Genomic DNA, 27,608 nt, shown 5'->3' on the forward strand with positions numbered 1-27,608 from the left:
GAGTGCACTTATTACACTGCTGCTACGCGGTGCCTAGTGAGGTCTTTTTATCCACTTTAAACAGAAAAAAAGGAAGCCATTAACTTGTTACCACATACTTCTAAGTGATTGGGTTAGTTAAGCTCATTTCAGCTTATTATTAGTATTATACTTTGCTCTGTTCTCGCTGAATTTTTGTCCAGTGTTATCAAAAATATAAAGAACCCATTTCACCATTATGAATACTGTACCCTGACTCATGAAAAATGTCAATGATAATTCTATCCAAAATTCCAACAGATTAGCTCAGAAATATCCTTCTAAACTAGATTAAAATCTACTAAGGGTATTTTCCTTGATAAACAAATGATGAAGAAAATTAATTCAAACACTGCACAATGCCAGAAGTTTCCAGGTCACTGCTGGCCTTCCCTATCAATGCAACACCAGCCTACTCTAATATATCACGCAGATATGTAGATTTATATTCTGCTGAGAACAATTTTCCATCTGTTGTGGTGAGTAATAGTTAACAGGAGCATAATGCCAGGTATCTGAATATCCTTGGCCGTTATAACTGCTAACATGCAATCAGCTAAAAGCTCTGTTCCATAGGAGTTTAAAACAGTGCATACAGATTATAGATACAATTCACTGGATTCTGTATAGGTCGTCCGAAGTTGGATATGCAAGTTTGGGTGCGGATCACAGATCCGAGAATAAGCTCATGAACTAATCAGGCATTAACAATCAATAATTTGTATTAATTGGCACGCATAGTTATGGGTGCACAACTACAAAGGGGTGCGGCCATGGGCGGGTCGGGGCATTCGCAGGATGTAGGCACGATAATATCATTTGTGATCTAACTGCTTTTAGTTGGGCATCAACATTTACACCTGCTTTTGATAGGCATAAATGCTTGTGCCCAAAGTTAGGCATGAGATGTGTGCTAAGCAGGTATTCTGTATAGGTCGTTCCACACAGAGTGCCCTTTACCCTTTATAGAATACCATCTTAGTGCGGATCATCCTGCTGCCTAACGTTGGGTGCCATCTACTGAATTTCCCCCTGCTCCTGCCCTGAAGAGGCCTCTAGACAATTAGGGCTTTTAAAAGGTAGGCCTGGGGAGGGCAGAGTTGATGGGTAGCCTGGGAAGGGAACGGGTTTTTTTCCAGGGAGAAGCTGGCTTGGGGGTGTCCCTATAACCAGCCCCTCCAAATGACACACTGATTACGATTGATAACAAACTACTACTCTACCTATGAAAAGTTATTCCCTTATTATACTTCCTCTGTTTACATCCCTATGCACAAGCCGGTGGCATTTTTAAAAGTTTAACTTTTTTTTTCCGTATTGTGCCCACCCCACCTCACCTACCTATTACAGACCTCCTCCCCGCTTCCCCAAGCCGAAGGGTCCCAATCCCAGCGCATACCTGAAGGCAGCGTCCCTGGTGGTCTAGTGAATTCTTCGGGGCAGAAAAGATCCCCAGTCTTTCCTTCCCGCTGCCGGCGCTGACCCTCCTCCTGCCGCATCTTCTTTAAAATGGCTGCCGAGACTTACAAGGGCGGCCTCGCAAGACTTCAGCGAAAGTCTCGCGAGGCTGCCCCTGGAAGTCTTGGCAGGAGGGTCAGTGCCGGTAGCGGGCAGGAAAGGACTCCACTAGACTACCAGGGATGCTGCCTTCAGGTATATGCTGGGCAGTGCTTTTTTTGTTGGAAAAAAGGTACCGGTTCTCATTATGGGCAGGTTCACCATCTATGGCTCTGCCCCTATAGTAGCCACACCCCTTATATCACCCATGGCGCATGTAAACAGGTATCATTGAAAATACTATACCAGTATACCTCTCTCCCATCCCCTCCCTTCCATGTTCAACGATTCTCCTTTGCCTCCTACCCTCCCCTCCCATCCATGTTAAGTGACTCGCCCCATCCACCACCTGCCCCCTTTTCAGACTCTGAGTTCCAGTTCCAGCCCCAGAGGAAGTCTCATAAGGCTGCTACAGGCAGTCTTGGCAGCCATTTTGAAGTAGTGGTTATTAGGGAAAACTGAATTAGAAAATGGTCTATCCATGATAGGGGTGTTATTTCAAAATTGCTATCCCGGTATTCTGGGATGTCAACCCTTTTGTAGAGTACCAAGTCTATTGTGTGACACTTTTAATGGGTTGGAGAATTGATCACCTGTGTGAATCCTAGTGCTCTCATCAAGGAAGACAACTGTGGTGGTATCTGGGTTTTCAATGAGTAGATTGAAATCTTCCATGATCATCATCCTAGGGTAATTCATGGTCACTTGTTTAATCAGATCAAGGAGTTCTTGCACAGATGATGTGTTGTTACGAGGTGCTTGGTATACTAAAATCAGCCAGATTGTTTTTTTCCTCTTCCAACTGGATTAAAAGAGATTCTGGTTCATTTAGCTGGGGAACAGCGATTAGTTCAGTTTGATTGTATCCTGAATCAGGACTGCTACATCTCCACCCCATCTTCCTGGTCTTGGTTGATGTTGGATGTTGAAACCTGTTGGGCATAGTTCAGCCAATGATAAATCCTTGTTTTCATGTAGGCAGGTTTCACTTATTTCTAAGATATCAAGATGCTGTTCATGGATGACATCATGGATCACTGAGGATTTCTTAACAACTGAGCTGACATTCAGCAGTCCTATAGTTCCAAAGAGTGATCTAGAGGTGCTAGGAGTAACTTTAGTATGGCAGTGAGGAGATCTTTTAAGTACTGTTATATAGGTGTTTGACCTCTTGCACTTTTGTTTTCTTTTTGGTTGGTGGGAATTATAGTTTCCTCTCCCACACACCACTGGGATTTCCAAGGTCTTTCGATCTGCTGGGCCAAGGCACACAACAACAGCCCTTATGGTTGCAGGTGCCACCTATATGTAGGTACAGTAGGTTTTTGGTGGATTTTGGATGGCTCAGAATTTCCTCCATAAGTGTACCAGTTAGAGTGAGATATGGGCCTGGGTCCCCTTCTCTACAGTGTACTGCACTGACCACTAGGCTACTCCAGGGACCTGCTTGCTGCTCTAATATGACTGACCATAACATCTGAACCTGTCATACTGGCTGGCATGTACTGTTTCTTTCACATCTTTTGGGGGTGGGAAGGGGTCAGTGACCACTGGGAGAGTAAGGGGGTCATGTCTTAATCCCTCCAGAGGCCATTTGTTTATTTAGGGCACCATTTTGTGATTTAGTTGTGATTGAAACAGTTGTACACCAAAACATCTAACTTTTAGCCCTGGGCATTTTTGCTTCATTTCATTATGACAAAAAAAGTCCAAGTTTTGGAAACACCCAAATCCCGCCCCCAACACACCCCCTTGTGATTGGACACACTGCATACAAACTGCATAGAATACTGTCTTAACAGTGGGTTTCAAAAATTGCAATTTGTACATTTTGTAGTAATAAGATGAAAGAAACTTATCAAAACACAGTTTGTGGCTGCATTTTATTGAGCTTTTTTGGAATGTTATACCTTCTGATAGAACATGAATTGAACTGTGGTTTTGCATAAAAAATTTGGCTATTTGTAATGTATGTTAGGTTCTATGTAATATATACTCTTTTGTAAACCACTTAGGGCCCTGTTTACTAAGCTACGCTAGAGGCCCGTTAGTGTTTTTAGCACCCGCTAACCATTAGCGCACGTTAACTGTGTAGGCGCCCACAATATTCCAGCTAATTTTGTGCACGCACTTGCTAGCGCATCTTAGTAAACAGGACCCTTAGTCAATTAAGTGGTATATAAGTTTTAAAAATTAATAAATAAATGAAACATCCATCTGCTGCTTTTTGGATGTTTTTCTGTTTTGAAAATGAGTGTATGATCACCAGTATTTGCCTGATTCAGTACTGGCTCTAGTCAGTTAGTTCGTATGTCTACAGCTGGGGGTATCACTGCTCTGCTATGCCTGACCAGGAAAGATGGGCTGTTGATTGATGATGAATGCTTCCTGCTGATTCAGGAATAACTAGTTAAACTAAAGGAATGATTTCCAGACCATGGGCCTGGTTTCATCATTGGGCTGACCTTAAAATCTGACAGGACTTGATGTTCCTCCATTGCTTTTCATTCAGGAGAATCAAACTTACCAAGAAGTATAGCAAAACAATAAGCTTAATGTTTTGGTTTAGATTTTGAAATACTTTTATTTTCTGGTAGGTCTCTTGGCTTTGTAAAAATATCTAAAAAAGGTCCTGAACAAAAAAGACTGGACACAAACACTGTGTTGACCATTTGATTTGTAAGCGCCTTTCAGATATGTTTTTTTTTAAATCGTGCATTGGAAAACCTAACACTATTTCCCCAGAAAATAGTAAACCTCGTTTTCTTTTCATTTAAGGGAAGCAATAAGTCGTGTCTGTGAAGCTGTCCCAGGTACCAAAGGAGCCTTTAGAAAGCGAAAGGTACGATATTTTACTATTTTTAGTTTTTAATACAGATCATATTTCTAGCGTGTAACATATATCTAAGAACCTGGATCAGCAGGTGGATGCTAGCTGTTCTAAAACTGTTGTTGCATAGTAGCAAAAATAAAAATTATATGTCTGTTCAAACTTTAGCAAACAGGTGATGTACTCAGTTGCTAACACAAAAAGGCACAGAATCATTGGATCTTCTAAACGTATGCCTGCTAATTAACATGTGGCCACCACAAAAACAGTGTACACACATTAAACTGTGCATGCTTGGTTGTCTTTTTCTCATGGCTCTGTCTCCTTGCTTCAAGTCTGTATAAAAGTTGACTTGGCACATGGGGCTGGTTGTCAAAGCTAAGAGAAATGGGAGAGAAAATTGATCCTAGAAGATTACGTTAAAGGATATTAGAAAGTATGAGGGAAAGAAAATAGATATATGCATGGCTTGTTTTTTTTTACTCTTTTCAAGCATCACCTTTATTTTGTTTGTGCATTGTTCCAGGTCTGTGAGAAAGTGAGTGACTGCTTCTACCCATCAGTCTTCTGTCTCAGTAAGAGTCTTAAAGAATGAATTGTGAGGGCATGGTTAGTGAGAGAATGCAATGTGGACAGGGGCGAGCATCTGTGTATGTAGGGAGATGGAGGGGGGAGTTCTGGTAGAGATAGAGAAGAAGGATGTAGTGGAACAGCAGGAGCATAAACACAGCAGTCAGGAGGGATGCATGAAGGAGGCCAAATAGGAATGATCATGTCCTTAAGATACCAGGAATGGAGGACAGCACAGTAGGGAGAGGAAGAGAAGGAGAAAGAGGAGAAAAGAGATATCGAGAAGACAAGGACTTCCAAAAGCATGTGCCTTCTACATCTGCAAAGGAGGAGGCAGAAGAGGAACTGCAGAAAAGAGGGTAGAGAAATAGGAGATAGAAGCAGGAACATGACCACTCAAGAAGAAAGCAACCATATCTTGCATCTCAAACTGGAAAACTCCACTGTGCCCTAATGACCCCTGATCCACTCTCTGGTCTGCAGGGCAGATGTGCATGCAAATTAATTAGTTAACAAGGCATTAACAACCAATAATCGGAGCTAATTGGCAACAGTTTCCATTTGTGCATACATCTGCCCTAGTCGCTATTCTAGAACATAGGCGTCTAAATTTTCAAGTGTGCAAATCAAAAGGGGTGTGGCCATGGGAGGAATATGGGCAGATCAGGTAGTGTTCCTAGAAGTTAGGTGCAATGTTATAGAATACTGTCATTTGCATGCCCAAATCCCAAAAATTAGGTGCCGATATTTACACTAGGTTTCAGCAGATGCAAATGCTGGTGTCTAAAGTTGAGTGCTAAGTGCTATTCTATAAAGGGCACTCTGCGTGAAGCACTTTTCATAGAATAATAATTTATCGTAGATCTTTCTGGCACCAAATTTTGGGCACCATTTGCTGAATTCATACCATACTGTTTAGATAGATTTTCTTATGGGACTGTCCTTGTACTGGTAGCTGATCAATATCTTGTGGATCTCCCTCTCCAGTAGAAAAGAAATTTCTTATGAAAAGGTGCAAAAGAGCTCCTGCTAAGCACTTCTTCTAAGCTACTGACTGCAGAAAACAAATCTACTTTTAATATGCTTAAGTCAACTTTCAGTGTGGAATGAGAAGTATGGGACTAACATGTCTTTCAGAACCATTGCTGATCTGTGAATTGTCCACGGTGTCCTTCTGTTTACACCACAGCGCTGTGAAGACTGCTGCTTCGTTGGCTTTTGCAGATGCACCAGGCATTACTCTTAGTACTCTTGAGTTGTGTATAGTGAACCCTGAGGCAGGTGGCTGTGTCCGCCGAAACACGGCCCGTGTCAGGTCTTTTTGTTTTGGTGCTCTTATAAAGATGCTTTGAACTTTATCTCCCTGGTGAATTGTCATTGTGTCATCCTCTACTCCTGCTTTGGTTGTTTTGGATTTTCATAGAGGGTGTGTTCCTGCTTCTGCTGTGAATTAACATGTCTTTCACCGTTTAAAACCTTTGGATCTTTCACTCAGGATCCTTATGGACCCCAAAGTAAATCTGAAAGACTGAAAGCTCCACCTTAAAGCCTTGGTCAATAGTCACCTTTCCTAAGGAGATCAATTAAGAACAGGCAGCAAGCAAAAACAAGAAACCTCAGGTGCTTCTCTGTTGTACAAACTCCAACCTAGGAATGTCTGAAACATCTGTACACACCTACTCTCTAATACAAGAATGTCCAACTTCGGCCCTCGCCAGGTTGGGTTTTCAGGATTTTCCCAATGAATATGCATGAGATCTATTTGCATACAATGGAGGCTGTGCATGGAAATAGATCTCATGCGTATTCAGTGAGGAAATCCTGAAAACCCAGCTGGATTGTGGCCCTTGAGGACCATAACTTTTCCAATAACTGAAGTGAGGCTTACTGACCTGTAGTTTCCAGCTTCTTCTCTTTCACCACTTTTGTAAGAGGAACTACATCCGCTCTTCTCTAATCCCACAGAACCTCTCTCATCTCCAAGGACTTATTAAACAAATCTTTAAGAGGACCCGCCAGAAGCTCTCTGAGCTCCCTCAATATGGATTCTTTGCATTCAAACTGCTTAAACATGTTGTTAAAATCTACTCTCTTGACTTCCTGTAATCTCAAGCTGTTCTAGATCCACTCTTGTCAAACATACATCCTCTACATTGCACAAAAAAACGTTATTCATTTATTTCTGCATTTGTACACCACATTTTCCAATCTAGTTGTCGGTTCAATGTGGCTTACATTTACATTTGGTTAGACATGTTACATAGCCGTTTAGAATTTAGCATTTGACTTATTCAAATTCTATTAGAAATCAAGTACCATGGAATGTTGGTTAGTGGTTTGTTTGACTATGTTGATTTGTTGTAGAAGAATTTTCTGAAGAAGTGGGGCTTTCATTTGTTTTCGGAATGCTAAGTAATTGTTTGTGCATTGTATTGAGTTCCATAGTTTGAGGCAAACGTATATAAAGTTGGTTGAGTATGAAGATTTGCATTTCAGGCCTTGGCATTTGGGGAAATGAAGGGTGAGACAGGTTCTTGCACCCTTGTGTTGTGTATAGGTGGTAGTTTTAGGTTTGTCTTGTATTCTGGAGCTATTCCAAAAATTATCCTTCAAAGGTAACTTATTCTGAACTATGTACTTGTACTTGTGAGTGACTGTCAGCTTTTCCCATAGTTCTATTATAAAAGTTGATCTTTTTTTTTTTAACATTAGCACCATCAGCCTTGGAGCCCATCATTTTGGAACTGGCTCCCTCTTCCCCAGAATGTTTCTCCCTCCTTTCTGCTTTATCATCTGATCCATGCATTAAGACTCTGAATCTCTGTCTTCCTCTGTTTTATTAGCTTACTCTATTTCTTTAACTGACTTTTAAAGAAACTAAAAGAGAGCCTACCTTAGTCTGTGATTTTTTAATGGGGAATTGAGAAGATTCCTAGACAGAGTATATAAAGCTTTCAAAAATCATACAGTATGATACTTACAATGGTAATAAAAATGTTTGCTACCTGTGCTGTCCTCTCTGCCATGGCTTTCCTTTTTTTATGCCTCTTCTAATTCTCTCATCTTTCTTCTTTCCATCTTTTTCTCGTTTCTGTCTTTTTTTTTTTGCTATTTTCTATCACCTCCTCATTTTTGTCTTTTCCTATTCTTCCCATACTTCTTATGCTTCTATCTGCCACTTCTCACCTGTGTGTCTCTCATTCTGTTGCTTCCTTTTCTCACTTCTCCACCTCCTCTTTCTGCCCAGTTGGCTTTTGGTGGGTCTTACTAAGAGTTTGGGTTGTTTTTAGGGTTTTCAAAGAATATGTGTGTTATTGTTATTGTATGATATTGTGGGTTTGTTTATTTTATTGCAACCTGCTCAGATGGTTGGCTGGGCGGGCTATAAATTTTATTAAATAAATAAATAATTAAAATAAATGTTGGAGTGCAGGGAAAGGAGAGGGGAGAAACAGGCAAAGATCCTGGGACCTGAAATAGAAGATGGAACAAAGAAGGGAGGAAAGAAAGAGAGAAGGGAGGAGATGGTATCCATGGAGGTGCGGGGACGGGAAGGGAAGAGAGAAGAGGGGAGATGGTGTCCATGGAAGGGAAGACAAGTGAAGAGAGGAGATGGAAACTAGACAGATTTGAGGAGGACGAAAAATAGAAGAAAGTTGAATGTGAAAGATGGATATAGGGCAGGAAGTGAAGAAGAAAGGACGAGAGAAAAGAAACAGAGTTCAGATCACAGATGGCGGGAAGTAGAACCAGAGACAGGGAACAAGATGATAAAATCACGAGACAACAAAGGAAAAATAATGACTTTATTTTTAGCTTAGCAATTGAAATATGTTAATTTTGAGAATTTGCATCTGCTGTCTATATCTTGTACTATACAGGAGGAAATATGAGGGGAACACTTTCATGAGTTATACTGTTTTCATCTTATGTAGCTAGTTTGTGGTTTTGCTGTGCTTTCCTGTAATGATTGGAGTTCTAATGTTTGTCCAGCCTGTACATATTGTATTGTTTCTTTTATTTTATAAATTGTAAACCGTTCTGTCTTGCAGTAGCAATAAGATACGGTATATAAATTGACGTAAATAAATAAATAAAAATAAATAAATAAATATGAGGGGAACACTTTATGCGATTAACCATATGATTAAAACTTTTAATCGCAATTAAAATTTTAATTTATGTACAACCCTGATAAATATGCATCAAAGCTTAATGTTTACTAGTAGGATGTTACTTATTTTTACAACATTCTTTTGGGAGGGTTCATATTGAGATTTTATTACTATTAAATTCAATTATGAAAGTCTTGGGGGTGGGGGAAGAGGGGGAGCTTAGGGTCTTGATAAACAATGGAGGAGGGGTGGCACAAGGGCAAATGTTTGCTTAGGGTGCCTAATACTCTTGCACCCACCCTGGAACTGTGGATTGGTGAGGGAGAAAATAGAGTGAGTAGCCTGGGCTTATCCATGACATATTTGGGTGACTTGAGCTTTCTGGGTACCTCCAAGAAGTACATGATTTTTATTATGTTGAATAAGCAAGACAGAAACAGAGAAAAAATGTAGGCAGATAAAGATTATATGACCTATCCAGTCTGCCCATCCATGCCATCTGCTCTCCCTTTCACTCACTTAGAGATCCTATGTACTTGTCCCAAGCTTTCAGATATGGTTTTTGTCTTTACCACCTCCACAGAGAGGCCGTTCCATGACTTTACCACCATTCCATGAAGAAATATTTCCTTGGGATACTTCTGAGTCTGTCCTCTTTCACCTTCATTCTATGTCCCCTCTTCCTAGAGTTTCCGTTCAATTAAGAGATTTGCCTCCTGCACATTTATGCCACATAGGCATTTAAATGCCTCTATCATATCTCCCCTCTTCTGCCTTTGTTCCATATTGAGATCTTTAAGTCTGTCCCCATATTTTGTGACGAAGATGACTGACCATTTTAGCAGCCAACCTCTGGACCAACTCCATCCTGTTTATATCTTTTTGATGGTGCGGCCAACAGAATTGAACATAATATTCTAAATAGGATCTCACTAGAATCTTATACAGGGGCATCATCACCTCCTTTTTCCTAGTGGCAATTCCTCATCCTTTGCACACAAGCATCCTTGTAGCTTTCACTGTCGCCTTCTCTACCTGTTTGGCTACCTTAAGATCATCGCATAAGATCAACCCAAGTCCTGCTCCTCTTTCATATACAACATTTCTTCACCTTTTAAGCTATACTGTTCTCTCAGGTTTTTGCAGCCCGAATGCATGGTCCTGATTTTTTTAGCATTAGATCTTAGCTGCCAAGTTCTGGACCATTCTTAAAGCTTTGCTAGGTCCTTCCTCATGTTATCCATTCCATCAGTGGTGTTTATTTACCCTATTGCAGATTTTGACAGCCCTTCAGCAATATCACTTACAAAAATATTAAAGAACCGAACCTTGAGTCACACCACTGTTAACATCCTTTTCCTTAGAGTGAGCTCCATTTACTATTATTCTCTGCTGCCTTCCACTCAACTAGTTCCTAACCCAGTCAGTCACTTTAGGGCCCATACCGAGGGCACTCAGTTTATTTAATAGTCATCTATGGACTATTAAATAAACCATCAGATTTGTAGTATTATGATAAAATTAAGTGTATTGTGCTTTCTTTGTGACTAAAAAGAGAGAGAGAGAGAGAGAGAGAGAGAGAGAGAGAGAGACATACTGAGCTCCTGTGGGCTGACAGCTGTGCTGAGGCGTACACTTGCCCTTAGAAATGAGTGAATATACTGTTCAGACCTGGCTTTCAGTGAAGTGAGATTTCTGATTCATGCCCCGCAAATGTGAAAAGCAGCAGCGAGCGAATGCTTGGAATGATAATCTGTCACTTACACACACGTGTGAAGTTATGTATATATAAATAGCATAACAATGCATATTTATGAGCACCTCTCAATTGTTGGTTCCAGTACTAATATCATTTCTTAGAGGAAAGAGTGCAATTCAGGACTGAGTTTTTGCTTCTGTTTGCTGCTTTCTTTTTGCTTCCAAATTCAGATTCTAGGTCTTTATTAGGACTAGCCAGGATTGAATGTACTGTTGAACTTGTGGACCTTGGGGCATATTTTCAAAGCACTTAGACTTACAAAGTTCCACAGTAACCTATGGAACCTTGTAAGTCTAAGTACTCTGAAAGTATGCCTCCTTATCTAATAAGAACTCAAATTTCAGCACACCAGGGACTGTATCAAGCTTAAATGATGGTACTGGCTTTTCAATTAAACCGTTCTGTATATATATATATATATATTTTTTTTTTACATTTGTACCCCGTGCTTTCCCACTCATGGCAGGCTCAATGCAGCTTACATGGGGCAATGGAGGGTTAAGTGCCTTGCCCAGAGTCCCAAGGAGGTGCCTGTGCCTGAAGTGGGAGTCAAACTCAGTTCCTCAGTTCCCCAGGACCAAAGTCCACCACCCTAACCACTAGGCCAGTGCCACTAGCTGTATAAGGGCTAAAATATATGGAAAGGAAAGTTAGATGCTTAGCGGCCACCGGATATAACTTCCTTTGATTACTAACCCCTCAGTAGTTTTCCTCATAGATACAGTGCAAGAAAAGCTTTAGTGAATCAATCCCAAAATAGGAGAAAACCCAGCAAGCTCTATTATCTCGCCTGTGTCCTTCTCCCTCCAGTCCAATCTTATTCTACACTTCCTCATCTCTATAACCCAGTTCCAGTGACGCATACAGTTGTGCAGTATTTCATGTCATTCCATTTTAGTGTATATGCAGGGCAGTATTAAACATAGGCAAACTGGGTAGGTGCCTAGGGCCCAAAAGTGTAGCTAGGACAATCTCAAAGGTACGCACTCTTTTGAGAGAGTTTAATGCACACCCTTTTGAGAGAGTTTACACTGTTTGCAAAGAGGGCACTCATTTATGCATGTGTGCACTCTTTTAGAAAGAAGGCACTCTCTTTGCACATAGTGGACTAGATTTTATATATGGTGCCTGAAAATTTGGTACTGAAAATATTTCCGCCACTTTCAGGCTCATTTTCGAAAGAGAAGGACGCCCATCTTTTGATACAAATCTGAAGATGGGTGTCCTTCTCCCAGGGTCATCCAAATCAGTATAATTGAAAGCCGATTTTTGATGTCCCCAACTGTTTTCCGTCGCAGGGACGGCCAAAGTTCAAGGGGGCGTATTTGAGGCATAGTGAAGGTGGGAATTGGGCGTGCCTAACACATGGACGTACTCAACCCATAATGGAAAAAAAGGGCGTCCCTGACGAGTACTTGGACGACTTTACCTGGTCCTGTTTTTCTTACGACCAAGGCACAAAAAGGTGGCCGAAATGACCAGATGACCACCAGAGAGAATCGGCGATGACCTCCCCTTACACCCCCAGTGGTCACTAACCCCTTCCCACCCTCAATAAACATCTTTCAAAATATGTCGTGCCAGCCTCGGATGTCATACTCAGGTCCATCACAGCAGTATGCAGGTACCTGGAGCAGTTTTAGTGGGTGCAGTGCACTTCAGGCAGACGGACCCAGGCCCATCCTCCTCCCTACCTGTTATGTTTGTGGAGGAAACAGCGAGCCCTCCAAAACCTACCAGAAACCCACTGTACCCACATCTAAGTGCCCCCTTCACTCGTAAGGGCTATGGTAGTGGTGTACAGTTGTGGGTAGTGGGTTTTAGGGAGGGTTGGGGGGGCTCAGCAGACAAGGTAAGGGAGCTATGTTCCTACGAGCATTTTATGAAGTCCACTGCAGTGCCCCCTAGGGTGCCCAGTTGGTGTCCTGGCATGTGAGGGGGACCAGTGCACTACAAACGTTGGCTCCTCCCACGACCAAAGGGTTGCATTTGGTCATTTCTGAGATGGGCGTCCTTGGTTTCCATTATTGCTGAAAATCAGAAACGACCAAGTCTAGGGATGACCATCTCTAAGGACGACCAAAATTTCAAGATTTGGGCATCCCCGACCGTATTATCGAATCAAAAGATGGACGTCCATCTTGTTTCAATAATATGGGTTTCCCCTTCCCTCCACAAGGACGTTTTGTGAGGACGTCCTCATCAAAACTTGGGCATCCCTTTCAGTTATGCCCCTCTTTACCTAGACTTAGGCGTGGTTTATAGAATACACCTAGGCGGCTTTATGGAATGTGCCTAGCGGCCATACCTGAGCCTAACTCTAGGTGCGTCCATTTACACCAAGTAAAACTTGGTGTAAATACTGGTGCCTAAGTTAGGCGTGGAGCAGGTGTATACTATAACCCTGCGCATAGATTTTTGGAACACCCATTCCACCCCATAGCCATGCCCCTTTTTGGCAGCCTGAGTTAGAATTTACGTGCGCCACTGTACAGAATATGCCTAGCAAGTTGTGTACGTAACACTCAGTAGCTTGCTCCCGTTTTAAAAAATGGCCAAATGAAAATGAATAAAACAAACATTCTGGAAACGACATGGGAAACAATACAAAATAAAAATGTTCTGATTGCCCATCCCTTCTTTTATGTGCCTCCTAAAGCACATTAGTGCCTTGATAGAGGCTTATTACCCTGGCATTTATAGCCACTACAGTTTTATAACACCTGCTTTTGTTTTACTTTTGTGTTTGTTGGGAATGGGGGAGGAGTGGGGATGAAGGCTAGACATTTAAATTTAATTTATGCACCCCCCAAAAAGGCAAATGATAAGATAATAAGCTTTTGCAGTATTCTCTATATATCTTTGAAGTTAATTTCCTGGAATGTGCATGAATTAAATAATCTGATTAAAAGAAAGAGGGTCATGCATCCCATCCCTATTGTGTTCTTGCAAGAAACATACCTTGCACCAGTTAAGCATAAGGAACTTGGAGGAAATTGGGAAGTTCAGGTGCTATTCTCGTTTTACAAGCATGGACTGCTTTTACCCCCTCTCCTATTTTATTGTAGTTTTGTTTCTCCCTCTCCCTACTTGTTCTCACTTCTGAATTCCTCTTTTCTTTCTCTTTTGTTGATTTTTTTTTTCTAGATTTGTAAGCCGCAAAGATATATTATTATGACTTGCGGGATAGCAAGATTGAAATAAATTTGGAAAGCAATAACTCTTCTAAAGAATAACAAGTAATGTGGTTGCCATCTTAATCCATTTTAAAGGGTAAAAAAGAGAAATTAAACATAGACAAAACAAAAGAAAATAAAGGTGATTCTTCGTTTCTCTCATCTGAATGAAAGCATAAATTGGTGTCTTTGACAAGAGCACACCTAATGTACTCATATCTTTTTCTTATATTGGAGGGGCTGCATGAATGTTTCCAAGTTTCTTCAAGCTTGATATACGGTTTACAATAATTTTAATTAAATAAAGGAATGCCATTAATAAAAAAAAAGTAAGAAGAGATAAAAACCTAGTGGGGTCTTTAGACCACTTATGGTGCAGTTGTCCCAAACTTCAGGAGTTGGGCAGACCTTTAAGAAGGTGCTGAAAGTTGAGGTGCCATGGGATCCTGGGTTGGTCTGGCTAGAAGGGTCTGCTCCTAATCCTTCATACTCTCAGAATCTACTACTCTGCCAGGTGTATAGGAACTAAGTTTTGGAAGCGTAAAATGGCTCCCACAAAAGGGGAATGGTTTTTACAAATTTGGGACACAAATTGTATCAAAATACTTAACGGGGAAAGTACAGACGTTTTAACACATGTGGGATCCCTTCTTGCGATAGAACACATAGATGCATACTGAATTTTAGTTGTTGACTCACTAACCTGCATTATGTTGAGCTTTGGGGGCCATCGGGCTTCCTTTTCTGCTTCTGTTTTATCCTTGCTGTTGTGTGGTAAACCCTGTAAGGAGTGAAGATGATCTGTCATTGTTTCTTTGTTTTTTTTTAAATTTTCAGTTACATTGTTTCTGTTATGATTGATTTCCATGCTGTCTTCTGGGGTTGGACTGTTTATTATATGGGTCTGAGTTCTCTACTACTACTTATCACTTCTATAGCGCTACAAGGCATACGCAGCGCTGTACATCATACATAAAAAGACAGTCATGGCAGTGCTATCCCAAAGCCCTGCACAGTGCATCCTAGGATACACTGGATGGGGTGGGGTGCTGCCATTTTGATGATGCCACCCAGAGCAGCAGGGAATAGGTATCCTTCCCTCCTCCCTCTTGCCTCCTACGAGCTAAGAAGGAGTATGGGGGGGGGGAGCCACTGCTAGAAAACGAGGGTGGACTTTGAGGGGGTTCTGGCTTGAACTATGCCAGGGGTTCCACTGGATGGCTTTTTGTGTGGGGGCCAGGTGGGGTCCACCAGACCACCAGGAATTTTTTAAAGGTTGAGGGGGGAATGCTTGTGCTGTTGGGGAGGAGGGTGTTTGGGGGGGTGTGATGCTTGGCTGGGCTAGGGCCAGTTTTCTTTTATTAATAGGAAAGGGTCAGGCTGATAGGGATGTTCCGGGTGGTCAGGCCAATGCTCAGGAGTAGGGGGGGGGGGGGGGGGGAGGGGGAACGTGGCATGGCGGCATTGTTGAGGAAGCCCATTTGGGGTAGGGTGGTCAGGTTTGTGGGAGAGAAGGGGTATCAGACACCACTTGTTTCAACCAACCCTTCTAATGCTGTCTCAGACCCGATGTTATTTGTTCTGCCTGAATTTTTTTTTTTTTTTAAGAATTCATGCAGGGTACGAAATGAACATGTTTAAATTTGGTCTGTGCTGGAGGGGGGGGGGGGGGGGGTCAAGATGGCTTCGTGGGCAGACATATGAATGCATTGCTCCTTCCTGCTGCTTAATGCTGGGACACTGATGACTGCCAGAACTTACCCTCCACCTCCACAGTGTTTCATCCAGGCCATGCTGATGGGAGTTGTTTCGTGCCATGCTGGGACAATGAACCTGCTTCAGAAGGAGTGCTGAATGAGTCAGCAGACCTCGGTGCAGATCAGGCATCTCTTAGCCCAGAAGTGAGGTCCCCCCCCCTACCCCACCACCACCACCACAGCCTGGAGGCAAGTTAGCAGCTGTATAGGGATTCTTTATCCCAAGAGGTTGGTGGAGTCCCCCCCCCCCTCCAAGGAGGGACAGTTGTGCAGGAAACTTCAGTGGAACGTTTGACTGTTGAAAGAGCTGTGCTGCAGGCTGGAATAGAGAAGTTTGGATCCTCTGGAGATAACAGCTTAGTGTTGGGTGAAATAAAGAGACCAGCCATGGTGGATTTAGAGGCTCATTAGCAGGCTATTAGAACTACAGACACCAACCTCAAAATGGCAATGTCTGCTATAAAAACTGATATTGGAGCTATCTCCTCTAAGGTAGAGGAGCATAGAGAGTTGTTGCCTAAACATGGAGAGGAACTGGTGGGGGAGCACGAGGAAAAGTTACTGGAGATAGAACAGCTTGAGTTACTTTTGTGAAAGAAAGATCGTTGGTTGCATGGAAACTGGAGTATATGGAGTACCAGTTGAGGAAGAACAATCTGAGATTTTTGAATTTTCCCAGATCTCCAATTGTTTCTCCATTTGAAATGCTGCGGAAGTACTTTCGTGAGATTCTGTTAATACCACCTGAGAATAATCCTCCTATTGTGAGAACTCAGTATTTGACTTTAGGAGCAACACCAGGAAGTTCCACTTCACTGGAGATTAAGGGGGGTCTTTTACTAGGCCAAGTGCTTTTTGCTCACGGTAGAAATCAATTAGTGGTAAACACTGAGATGCCCATTATATTCCTATGGGCGTCTCGGCGTTTACCGCCAGATGATTTCTACTGTGAGCTAAAAATGCTACCGTGGCTTAGTAAAAGACCCCCTCCCCTAAGATAATGGCATGGAAGATCTAAATTTAACAGCATTTATAGAAATCTCCCTGGAGGTTATAACAGCAAGAACAACTCTCCTAGTGACTTTTGCCTTGGAGCATGATAGAGATTATGCTTTGTAGTTCTGATATCTTAATGAACAGTTTTTGGGCTCAAATAGTCATATATTTCCTGACTTATCTCAGGTGACACAGAAGCGGCGGAAATAAATTTTGGCCATTAAGCAAAGAGTTCTTGCGTTATGTGCCACATTCATTTTGAAGTTTCCTGCTAAATGTGTAGTTATCAGTCTAAGAATTTCTTTTCTTTGGGCCCAAACAACTGGTTGAATTTGTTGTGGCTAGAGAAGGGGTTAATGTGTTAGTAGGTTCTGATGCTGTGCCTTAGAAAAGCACATCCAGTTGCAGGTTTCTGTGTAGTTCATGCTGCAACCTTTCATGTTAAAAAATGTTTCCATATTGTTTAATTTCCTGATTTAACCCCTCTATAATTGTGGACTAAATTTTGGTAATTTTCCTTAATTGTAGTTGATGTTGGTGTATTGGCTTTCTAATCAATTTATGGATCCATCTTCTCCTATATAAGCACACAACTCTGGAATGCACTACCAAAAACCGTAAAAACAACATACGACCATTTCAACTTCCGGAAATCTCTAAAGACCAACCTGTTCGCAAAGGCATACCCTACTGACCCAACTTAAATTCCTGAACCCAGCAACACAATGAAGCCAAAACTGGTATTGAACACGACGAACACTATATAACTCCTCTTCTCTGTGATTCCCTAATGTGTCTGTAACACATTTATCTTATTGACAATAATATCACTCTGTATTTGTTCATCATCGGAGGTGGCTAATGCCTCACGGTACTGTGTAAGCCACATTGAGCCTGCAAATAGGTGGGAAAATGTGGGGTACAAATGTAACAAATAAATAAATAAATCTGTTTCAAGTTATGGGATAATGCATGCTTGTTATATTGATAAATGCAATTAAGAATAAAATCCAAAAAAAAATTAAATAAATTTGATCTGTGCTAATGGTTTCAGTGCCAGCACTAATCGCCTTTATTGCTTGCGATAGGTTTTCAGCATCTGCTCACCAGCGTTTGAGCCCCAGCTACAGGGGATTATGTATGGGAATGCATGTTTAACATATTAAACTCACCTCCTTGTGTTAACAGTTAAATATGAACATCAATACAAAAAAATATTTGCAACAAATTACCCCTCCCTGGACACAGTGAGGGCATTTTCTCAAAATTGCGGGTTCTCAAATTCCCACTTCATTCACAGAACTTGAATGTATGCTTCAATGTCATAGCCTGCTGCCAACTACAGATTCCTTTAGCATCAGAACCTGCTGATGACTTGAAATTGAACCAGTACATGTGGGGTGGGGTAGGGTAGAAGGGGGAATGAGGGGCAAGGGTGGTAGGAGTCTGAAATATCAGGACACAGAAATGGCTATTCCGCCTATCAAGTTGAATTTTGGAGCTTTGGTTTGACTGGTATGTTTACATATGTTGCAGTCTTTTCTCTTGATCTCCAGTGTAGTCTCTCATTTTCTCTTGTATCCCATCTCTTCAGCTCCTGGCTGTCTTTCATTCTGTCTGTCCTTCTTTGGTTTTTGCTCCTTTAGGAAGTAGCAGCAGCAAATAAGAAAAACATTGCAGATCCAGGGAACCCTCACCAGTCAACCACAGCATAAAATGGGGTCAATCTCTCTGCCTTCCCTGCTCATGCCAACTACCTGCTTCAGCTACATTTTTTTTCCAATGAGGCCTGACATTGCAATGAGTTTGACACCACAGGTTTAGTAGATAGGGCTGAGTTTATGAATCAAGTACTATTCTTTGGGAGCCACCTAGTGGTCATAGTGTGTCATTCAGTAACTCATGATTTTCCAGAAAAAGCTAAAAATAAATCTCTAATGCAAATTTTAAGTTTACCTAGAGAAGAAGAGCAAGCTAGACTATTCGGGGTTGATATTCAGTGTGGTTTAAGTGGGCAGGAGAGGCTCTTGCCCGTTTAAATCTCACTGATGGGCTAGTTGCCAATATTCAGCAGCAATTAAGAACATAACATAAGAATATAAGGGGGTCTTTTACTAAATATTAGCTTGAGTTATCTGCAGCAGGGCTTATAGGAATAAAATGGGCCCTGATTCAGATAACTCAAGCTAATCTTTAGTAAAAGACCCCCTTAGTATTGCCATACTGGGACAGACCAAAGGTCCATCAAGCCCAGTATCCTGTTTCCAACTGTGGCCAATCTAGGTCACAAGTACCTGGCAAGATCCCAGAACAGTAAATCAGATTGTATGCTGCATATCCTTGAATATGCAATGGATTTTCCCAAGTCCATCTTAATAATGGCTTATGGACTTTTATTTTAGGAAATTATCCAAACTTTTTTTAAACCAGGCAGTGCCACTGAATAATTAGTTCTTACCTTCCTGGAGTCAGAAAAAAGCAGCCAGAAGAATCAACTAGTGACTGATAAATAGGGAATTTTATGTAAGAAGTAATCTTTAATGATGGGGTGTGTTGAGTATTGGCCTATCACATAGGTATTTTAGTCATCTCCCAACATGTTTTGGCAACTGGACTGCCTGTATCAGGGGTACATTCAATCTTTATAATAGAAACGAGTAACACACTTTGAGACAAGATATTCACCCCCCAGTTCTATAAATGGCACTAAAAATTGCGCATGTAAATGAATTGAATAGCGAGCCAATTAGTGTCGATAATGCCCTAACAATTAGTGCTAATTGGCATTAATTTAAATTAGCATTAATTGTTAGGGCCCAATTATCGACATTCGGATCCAAAAAGGGGGGCATAGCTATTGAGAGTCATGGATGGATAAGGGGACACATCTAGAACACAACATTATGAAGGTACCCAAAAATGTAAACTCCCTCTGTTGCTTTCTGATTTCCATGGAAGGGACTTCTTACCCCTGATCTTCTGCCTAAGGGAGCTGTAATCTTAAATCTGGCCCTAATCATGATCATTGTTATTATCACTATCTCAGACTGCTTTCTGTTTTGTCTTTCCCTTTTGCAAAGTTCCCTCTAAGCTCAGTAAGAGTCCTCCACCTACAGTCCTGCCAGTGGGGGGTGCTGTTTCGCTATCTCATTTTCCATAATGAAGGACAAGCAAGCTTTTCAGGACTCTAGGAAACCTGCTTGTCCCTAGTGATTAAAAATGCAATATTGAAGCACCACCCCCCCCCCCCCCCTTTTACTGGCAGCAATGCAGTTGAAGGACTCCACTCAGCTTAGCAAGGGTTTTCAACCCAATCCGTGGGGCACACCCAGCCAGTAGGGGTTTTTAGGACATCTTGAAAACCCTGACTGGCTGTGTGTGCCTGAGAACTGGGTTGAAAACCCCTGGCTTAGAGTGCCCTTTTGCTCTCTATTATACTAAATTAGCAAATTTTCTTCCTGAACCTCTGAAAAACTAAACAAACATTTTGTGCTCCTATCTAAATATAACTAGGGAGTGAATCTAGCAATTCACATTCACTGCTTTTCAGTCTTACAGAGGTGACTCAGGGGTCTTGCCTTGCTGTGCTGGTTTCCCTTTGCTATGACAAGACATACTGTCTTGAGCAGATGGATAATCTCTCTCTTTCATGTGCAGCTAGCTCTGGTCTCTTGCTTACTGGATCTGACCCCTTACAGTTCCTAGGACTCTCAGGCAGAGCTGGCCCAAGGGTATCTGACACCTTAGGAGAACCTTAAGCCATGCACCTCCTTTTTTTTCCCTTGGGGTGGCTCAAGGCCCTGCCCCCCTGCATTCTAGCATTTCCCCTCCCTACCCTTTCCTAATCATCAATAATCTAACATTTCCCCTTCTCCTCCCTATACTTCCCTCTGTAGTCCAGCATCTTCCCTTTCCTTTCCTATTTTCCTCCCCAAATGGCTAGCATTCCTCCCTCCCCACTCTCCCCAGGTGGCCAGCATCCCCCTTTATATTCTTTCCCCCTTTCTAGTATAGCCTCTCGCTTTCCCTACCCCCTCCAGTGTTCAGCATCTCCCTCCTCTTTCCTGTCTTACTGCCCTACTTTTCCTGGAGCTGTTACAGGCAAATTCATGCCAATGCAAGACCTGTAAATGCAGGTCTATGCTCAAGTGCTGCTGCGTCCCATCCCACTCTGACAGAGAGGTTCCAGTTGGGAGGAGGGCAGAAGATGTCAGTACTTGAGTGGAGGTCTATGTTTAAAGGTCCTACGCAAGCACAGAGGCTGTTTGCAGTGTCAGCTAAGGTCCAGGAGGGGCAGGACAGTAGAAGCAGGGACAGGAAAGAGGGGATGCTGGACATGGGATGCAGATTGGTAGGGTTGAATGAATATAGACACAACTTGCTACTATAACATTTGCTTCAAAAACATCGTTTACTTTACTTTATTTCTTATTAGTCGCAAGCATTCCTAGACTGTGTTCAGCGTGACTTGTATTACATTGTAACATTTTAGACTTGACACATTTAAAAAAATATTTTTTAGAGTTTATAATGGTTATAACTGGGGGTCATTGGGGTGCTTTATACATTATCCCTCATTCCCTAACATATTTTCTGGAACCTTACCCCCTTGTTTACAAAGCCTCACAGCAATGCCGACACAGCCCATTCAATGTGAAGGGGCTGTGTTGGTATTTGCGCACCAGTGACTGCTAGTGTGGCTTTGTAAATGGAAGCTAGTGAATTGTGCAATAACATTTGTAAGAAAAATAGACATTTTAGGAGGTCATTTTGGAAGAGTAAGGTACCTTTTGCATGTATAAAAGCCAATTACAGGTGTTCTGCTCCCTAGAGTATGTATGCAGAGTATTGTTTGTATTGTTCCCAATGAGATTTAATGACAGGAGACAGCAAGAGCTTACTTTGCTCATTACCTGGGCTGAAGCCAGCAGGCGGAGCTTGGCGCCATATTGATATGTCCAAAACATTCGCAGACGTTATTGAAAACAATTGCAAACTTGTGAGGTTTATATTGTTTTATTAAAGGGAATCGGGGGGGGGGGGGGGGATGTAGAGGGAGTTGGGGTTTTTTTGAGGGGTCTGTGAAGTGGGAAGATTATATTCAAAATGTTTTTCTCAGTGCTCCAGAGCTTGCTTGGTTATTTGCAATGCTGTATTGTGGATTTCAGTGCTTCACTATCCCCCAGATTCTATATAGTGCACCTAGAGTGATACTACACATAAATCTAGGCGTATTGTATAACTATGCAAATAGATTAATTGTTTTAACAAGCTGTTCAGCATTGTTAACAGCTCTTAACAAGGAATGAGCACTAATTTGCAAAAATTAGAATTTACATGCTTACATTGCTAAGCGTTTTCTGTAATGTACTGTGCCTAAATTCTAACATGCGCAGGCAAAAAGTGGTGTGCTTAGGGGTGTGGAAATGGGCATTTTGTGGGTGTTCCAAAATCTGCACGCCTTGTTATAAAATCTATGTGCAGGGATTTACACCAGCTTTTCATTGGTGTAGATGGATGCACATAGGTTTAGTTGCATGTATTCTAAATACCGCTGTAGATTTATGCGTGGTATTTGGAATATTCTTAGGTATAATTGCCTAACGCGCATTAATTTTAGGTGCCATATATAGAATTGGGCCCTATATGCCTTTATTTTTACTTTATGACAATAAACATGTTTTACATAAAAACAATAGTAAACGCTTATGACTGCGTATGTGTGGTGCATCTGTAAAAAGTCTAAAGCTGGAAGCTGTTCCAGTTGAATAGGCGGTACCTTAAAAGGTAGAGGATAAAGGATTTTTAAAAATTTATTTGAACGATTCCCATATGTACATATGTATCATGAAATAAAATTGAAAATCCCTAAAACATCATAAAAATTTATTGTAGCTGGAGAGGTAGTGACTCAACATGCTCAGACACAAGTCTGTTATAAACACACATCAAATCCTTCAAAAAGCTCCAAAACCCTGTCTAATGTTGACAAACTAAAATTAAGTCACCTCTGTAAGGCTGACACACAATCCTATTACTGAACAGACTTCTAGAAATAGAATCATGGATAAAGTATATTCCTGGTTCCGTTACAGATCTAACTCTGTATTGTAGCGTGGCTCTCATTCCCCACAAGACTCAATATTAGCACCCATCCTACGTAATATCTTTGACCCCTTCCTGGCTGGATCAATGCAGACACTGGATCTAACTTCACTCATATACACAGGTGACAAATTTTAACTAGTCTGGATCCCTCACAAATGCAAGTCATATTAGCTCTGAATAACAAACTCAGTACTATTGTGACCCGGTCGACTGGCGTTGAATATCCGGGAGTTTTTGGCCGGTTTCAACTTATCCGCCAAGCCAATATTCAGCACTGTCCGTTTAAATTGAAACTGGCCAGGTGATGGCGGCACTTAAAGGGGCTACAGGGATAGTACATAGTGCGGAGTTGCAGGAATGCCAATTTAGAACAATACATAGGGCATATTTCTCGGGCAAACAAGCATGGCATGCAGGGGTGGAAGGGGCAGATAAATGTCAAAAGTGTGGAGAAGGAATGCCCTCTTTGGCACATGGGATGTGGCAGTGTAGACCCATTTGGAGGTTCTGGACGGCTCTTGCTAGGTTTGTTTCAGGGACTTTGGGATTTAGGGTACAACTCACATTTGAGCGGATAATGTTTAGTTCATCCTTGGTGTGGATAACAGGGACGAGGGAAGAGAAGATATTTCTAAGTAAATCCTGTATTCTGGGGAAAAAATGTATACTGAATCACTGGCTGATGGACATACCGCCCTCATACTGGTATTGGAGGAATAAACTACATGCGCTTATGCTCTGGGAGGCAAAAGGTGCTCGATACACGCCAAAACGTAGGCAGCAGTTTATTAAAATATGGAAAGCATATTTGAATGTTATAGCTCCTAAAGTTAGAAGCCAGGTTTTGAATGAGTTGGGATGAATGGAGAATGAATGGAGGGGAAGGGGGGGGGGGGGGGATGGTAGTACTCAAGGGGTTTGGGGGGAGGGAGGGGGGAGAGATTGTGTCGGGCTGCCGGAAGGAGTACTACAAGGAGAATATAGATACGGATTAACATGAACCCTTTATTGGTCTTAAAACGAAACATTGGTCTAATGCAAATGTATATGATATATTCATTCCCCCCCAATCTTTACATATGGAAACAAGGAACACAAAACGGGGGTAGGCTACCCTAATCGGAGCACGGTTACCATTACACTTGAAATAAGACAGTACATGTTGGAAAGATGTACTAAAAGGCTCCAAAAGTATGTGACTGGAACTAACAACGCAATGTGGTTGGCATCCGTTTGACCCTTACAGATTCCCGAACCTAGAATTTAGCGTTTGTATTGTAACTATTGAACCATCTAAGAGTTATTGCTGAAATCAGATACAAAGCATAGTGGGATAGAGAGGGGGGAAGGTACATAATGTTAAAAGACTGATGATTGTAAATAAGAGTGTTTATTTGTTGTTTCACCATTGTGACTGTAACATTATTGCATATACATCCTTATGCTAAGGTGGAAAGTACTTCTTGCTTTGTCATCAATAAAAACCGTTGAAACATAAATTGAAACCGGCCAAATATAGGCCCGCTATTTTGGCAACCTAATATGGCCACCACACTTAGCTGGCGATGCGCTGAATATCAGCAGATAGCCAGTTATATTATGCGATATAACTGGCTATCCACTAAGCGCTATGCAGCGATATTCAGCTGATTGAATGGTTTTAAATATTGGCTAGTATGAGCAGTGGCGTACCAAGGGGGGGGGGGGGGGGGGGGGGGCGGTCCGCACCAGGTGCACGCCGCTGGGGGGGTGCCGTGCGCTGGTCAGCTTCCTTCATTTCCATGTTCCCTTTGCCCCGGAACAGGAAGTAACCTGTTCCGGGGCAGAGGGAGCATGGAAACGAAGGAAGCTGACCAGCGCGCGGCACCCCCCCAGCGGCGTGCACCCGGGGGAGGTTCTTTCGGCGGTGTGGGGGGTGTCCTTTCGTCGGGGGGGTTGTGCTGCACCCGGGGGACGGGGCGCATCGGCGATCCGCCCCGGGTGTCAGCCCCCCTAGGAACGCCAGTGAGTATGAGGCCATTTTATAACGTGGATGTTCCTATGCTGCCACATTGACATCCATGTCCCTTGTTTTACCCTGTTCATAATTTGGCGAGTAGAAGAATGTATCAGGCCACAGATGGAACAAACGAAGCCGACTCAGATGTTATTCAAACCCGACAAGGCTTGTGTTTCGGCTGTCATCTGCATCAGGGTTGGTCAGAAGTAGAATAGCTCCTTGAACAACAATCACAATACAAAAGACTGCACAAACAATTCTCTGCATGGCTTCCCAAAAACAATGGCAATGTACCTAAGTCAAAAGCCAAAGCCAGCTGAAACATGGGTCGTGATGGTTTAAATAAAATATTGCTTCTTCTGACATCTGAGTCTGCTCTGTTTGTTCCATCTGTAGCCTGATACATTCTTCTACTCAATGACTTTGTGTGTTATTCCCTCTGATTTGCTCACTGTTCATAATTTGGACATTTCAGTTTCTAAAATGGTTGTTCATGCTGGACACAACCAGCACAGAGACATCCATTTCTCATGTATTTTAGAACAGGCGGTATAATCGGCATATCCTGTTCTAAAATACTAGCACCACCAGAGACATACCGACCTGAACATACTTATTCTGAGTTGGATGTCCTTTTTAAATTCATTATCCCCTCAAATTCTATAACTGGCACCTTAAGTTGTGCATGTTAATTTGGCTGCACGGCCAAATTGTGTACACAAGTTAATTGATTAACAAGCCAATCAGCGCCGATAATTGGTACTTAACAACCAATTAGCAGTACTAATTGGCTTTAATTAAAATGTATGCACACAACATTTTAGGCATATTCTACAACATGGTGTATGTAAATTCTAATGTGGGCAGCTGAAAAGAGGGCGTGGCCATAGGCATGGATTGGGCATGTCGTGAGCATTTTAAAAAACTATCCACACTATTATGGAATACTAGTAAAACAGGCCCGTTTCTCACACAAATGAAACGGGCCCTAGCAAGGTTATTCTCTGAGTTCCAGCTTGGCCCCCTCCCTCCCCCCCTCTCATCAGAGTTCCAGGCCTTCCTCCCTCCCTCTCTCTCCTCCGAGTTCCAGGCCCCTCTCTGTTTCCTCTGAGTTCCAGGCCCCCCTCCCTCCCTTTCCTCTGAGTTCCAGGCCCCATCTCCTCCTCCCCCTCCCTCTCCTCCCCCCTTTCCTCAGAGTTTCAGGCCCCCTCCCTCCTAGTTCATGCCCCCCCTCTTCTCCCTCTCATCTGAGTTCCATGCCCCCCCTCCCCTCCGAGTTCCATGCCCCTCTTTCCGAGTTCCAGACCCCTGCGCCTCCCTCCCTCTCTCTCTCTCTCTCCCTTCCAAGTGGCAGCCCGACCTGTGTTGCCCGCCCTCTTCTTCCAGTCCTCCGCCTGCCCCTCGCCTTCCTGCGTGCCACCCAGAATTTAAAAGTTCTTACCTCGTGGTCCGGCGGCAGCAGTGAAAGGTGAGCAGGCATGGCGCTTCAGCCTGCCTTCCCTTCTGTCTCAGCTCTGCCTCTGGTCACGCCCTCATTTCCTGTTTCCGGAAGGGCGGGACCAGAGGTGGAGCTGAGAGAGAAGGGAAGGCAGGCTGAAGCGCCATGCCTGCTCGCCTTTCACTGCTGCCGCCAGACCACGAGGTAAGAACTTTTAAATTCTGGGTGGCATGCAGGAAGGCGAGGGGCAGGCGGAAGACTTAGAGAAGAGGCCGGGCAACACAGGTTGTGCTAGCACTCAGAGGAGAGGGAGGGAGGCGGGCCTGGAACTCGGAGGAGGGGGGGCCTGGAACTGGGAGAACAGGTAGGGAGGGAGGGGGCGATTCTCCCGCAATTCTATCCTCACCTCCAACGTTCTGTGGCTGGCTGGTGCTGGCTTCCCTTCCTTCTCACTGATCCGCTCTGTGCCATCATCACGTATAGACGCGAGGGCGGACCAATGGGAATTGTGTTACGAACCCAGGCATCCAGACGTAGAACGTTGGAGGTGCAAATTATTATATAGGATATCTGATCTGTGCCTAAGTTAGGTGCAGATATTTAGGCCTGATTTTAGGTGTCCTAAATGGGTGGGCCTAAATTTTAGTCAAGAATGGCATGTGAGCATGTTCTATAAACTATAGAATCACTCTATGCATGTGGTTCTTTGGCACCGATTTTTAAGGTACCATTTATAGAATTTGGTCCTAAGTCCATGCTACAGCTACCAAAATAACATCTGACATAGTTCTGCATTTTGAGCCTCAGTGAAGATGTGGGACTATGCAGGAAACTGAGAAGAGAGACTTCCGAAAGGTATAAGGATATTGGAGCTAATGCCCTGAAGCAGAGCTGAGACTTCATGCACAGTACTATATTGGATGTTATTTCGAGAGCTGTCTCATAGACATAATATTGAAAACTGTTCTTTGGGTAGTTGCTCCAATCCATTGGAAAGCAAGATAAGTTATGCTACTATTATTTCTCGAAAACGTTTTTGAGTTGGAAAATGATTTGTGATGTCTTTCCTTAAAAATAACAGAATTGGGACCGTGGTTGAAATTGAGAAATTCACTATAATTGAGTTAGTGACGGTTTTTCTCCTGATTGTGCAAAAAATGTTTTATTTTCATATTAATGTTATGTTTCAATTATGAGTTATTGGAGTACGAGTTGTTTTTGATGAATTTTGTATATAATCTTTTATCATACAAAACAGGATATTTTTCTTAGTGTTGAGCCTTTG

General features: G+C 42.5%; 1 protein-coding gene across 1 annotated transcript in view; it reads left to right on the forward strand.

Annotated features, from left to right (window-relative positions):
- Window positions 1-27,608, forward strand: part of SHC3 (SHC adaptor protein 3) — a 239,070-nt gene that overhangs the window by 127,818 nt on the left and 83,644 nt on the right. Inside the window, exon 3 of the mRNA XM_030193617.1 lies at window positions 4,354-4,417. Coding sequence (XP_030049477.1) covers window positions 4,354-4,417 — 64 coding nt within the window. The remainder of the gene's footprint in view (window positions 1-4,353; window positions 4,418-27,608) is intronic.

The sequence above is a fragment of the Microcaecilia unicolor genome, chromosome 2 (genome assembly GCF_901765095.1).
Source record: "Microcaecilia unicolor chromosome 2, aMicUni1.1, whole genome shotgun sequence".
NCBI classification, from domain to species: domain Eukaryota; kingdom Metazoa; phylum Chordata; class Amphibia; order Gymnophiona; family Siphonopidae; genus Microcaecilia; species Microcaecilia unicolor.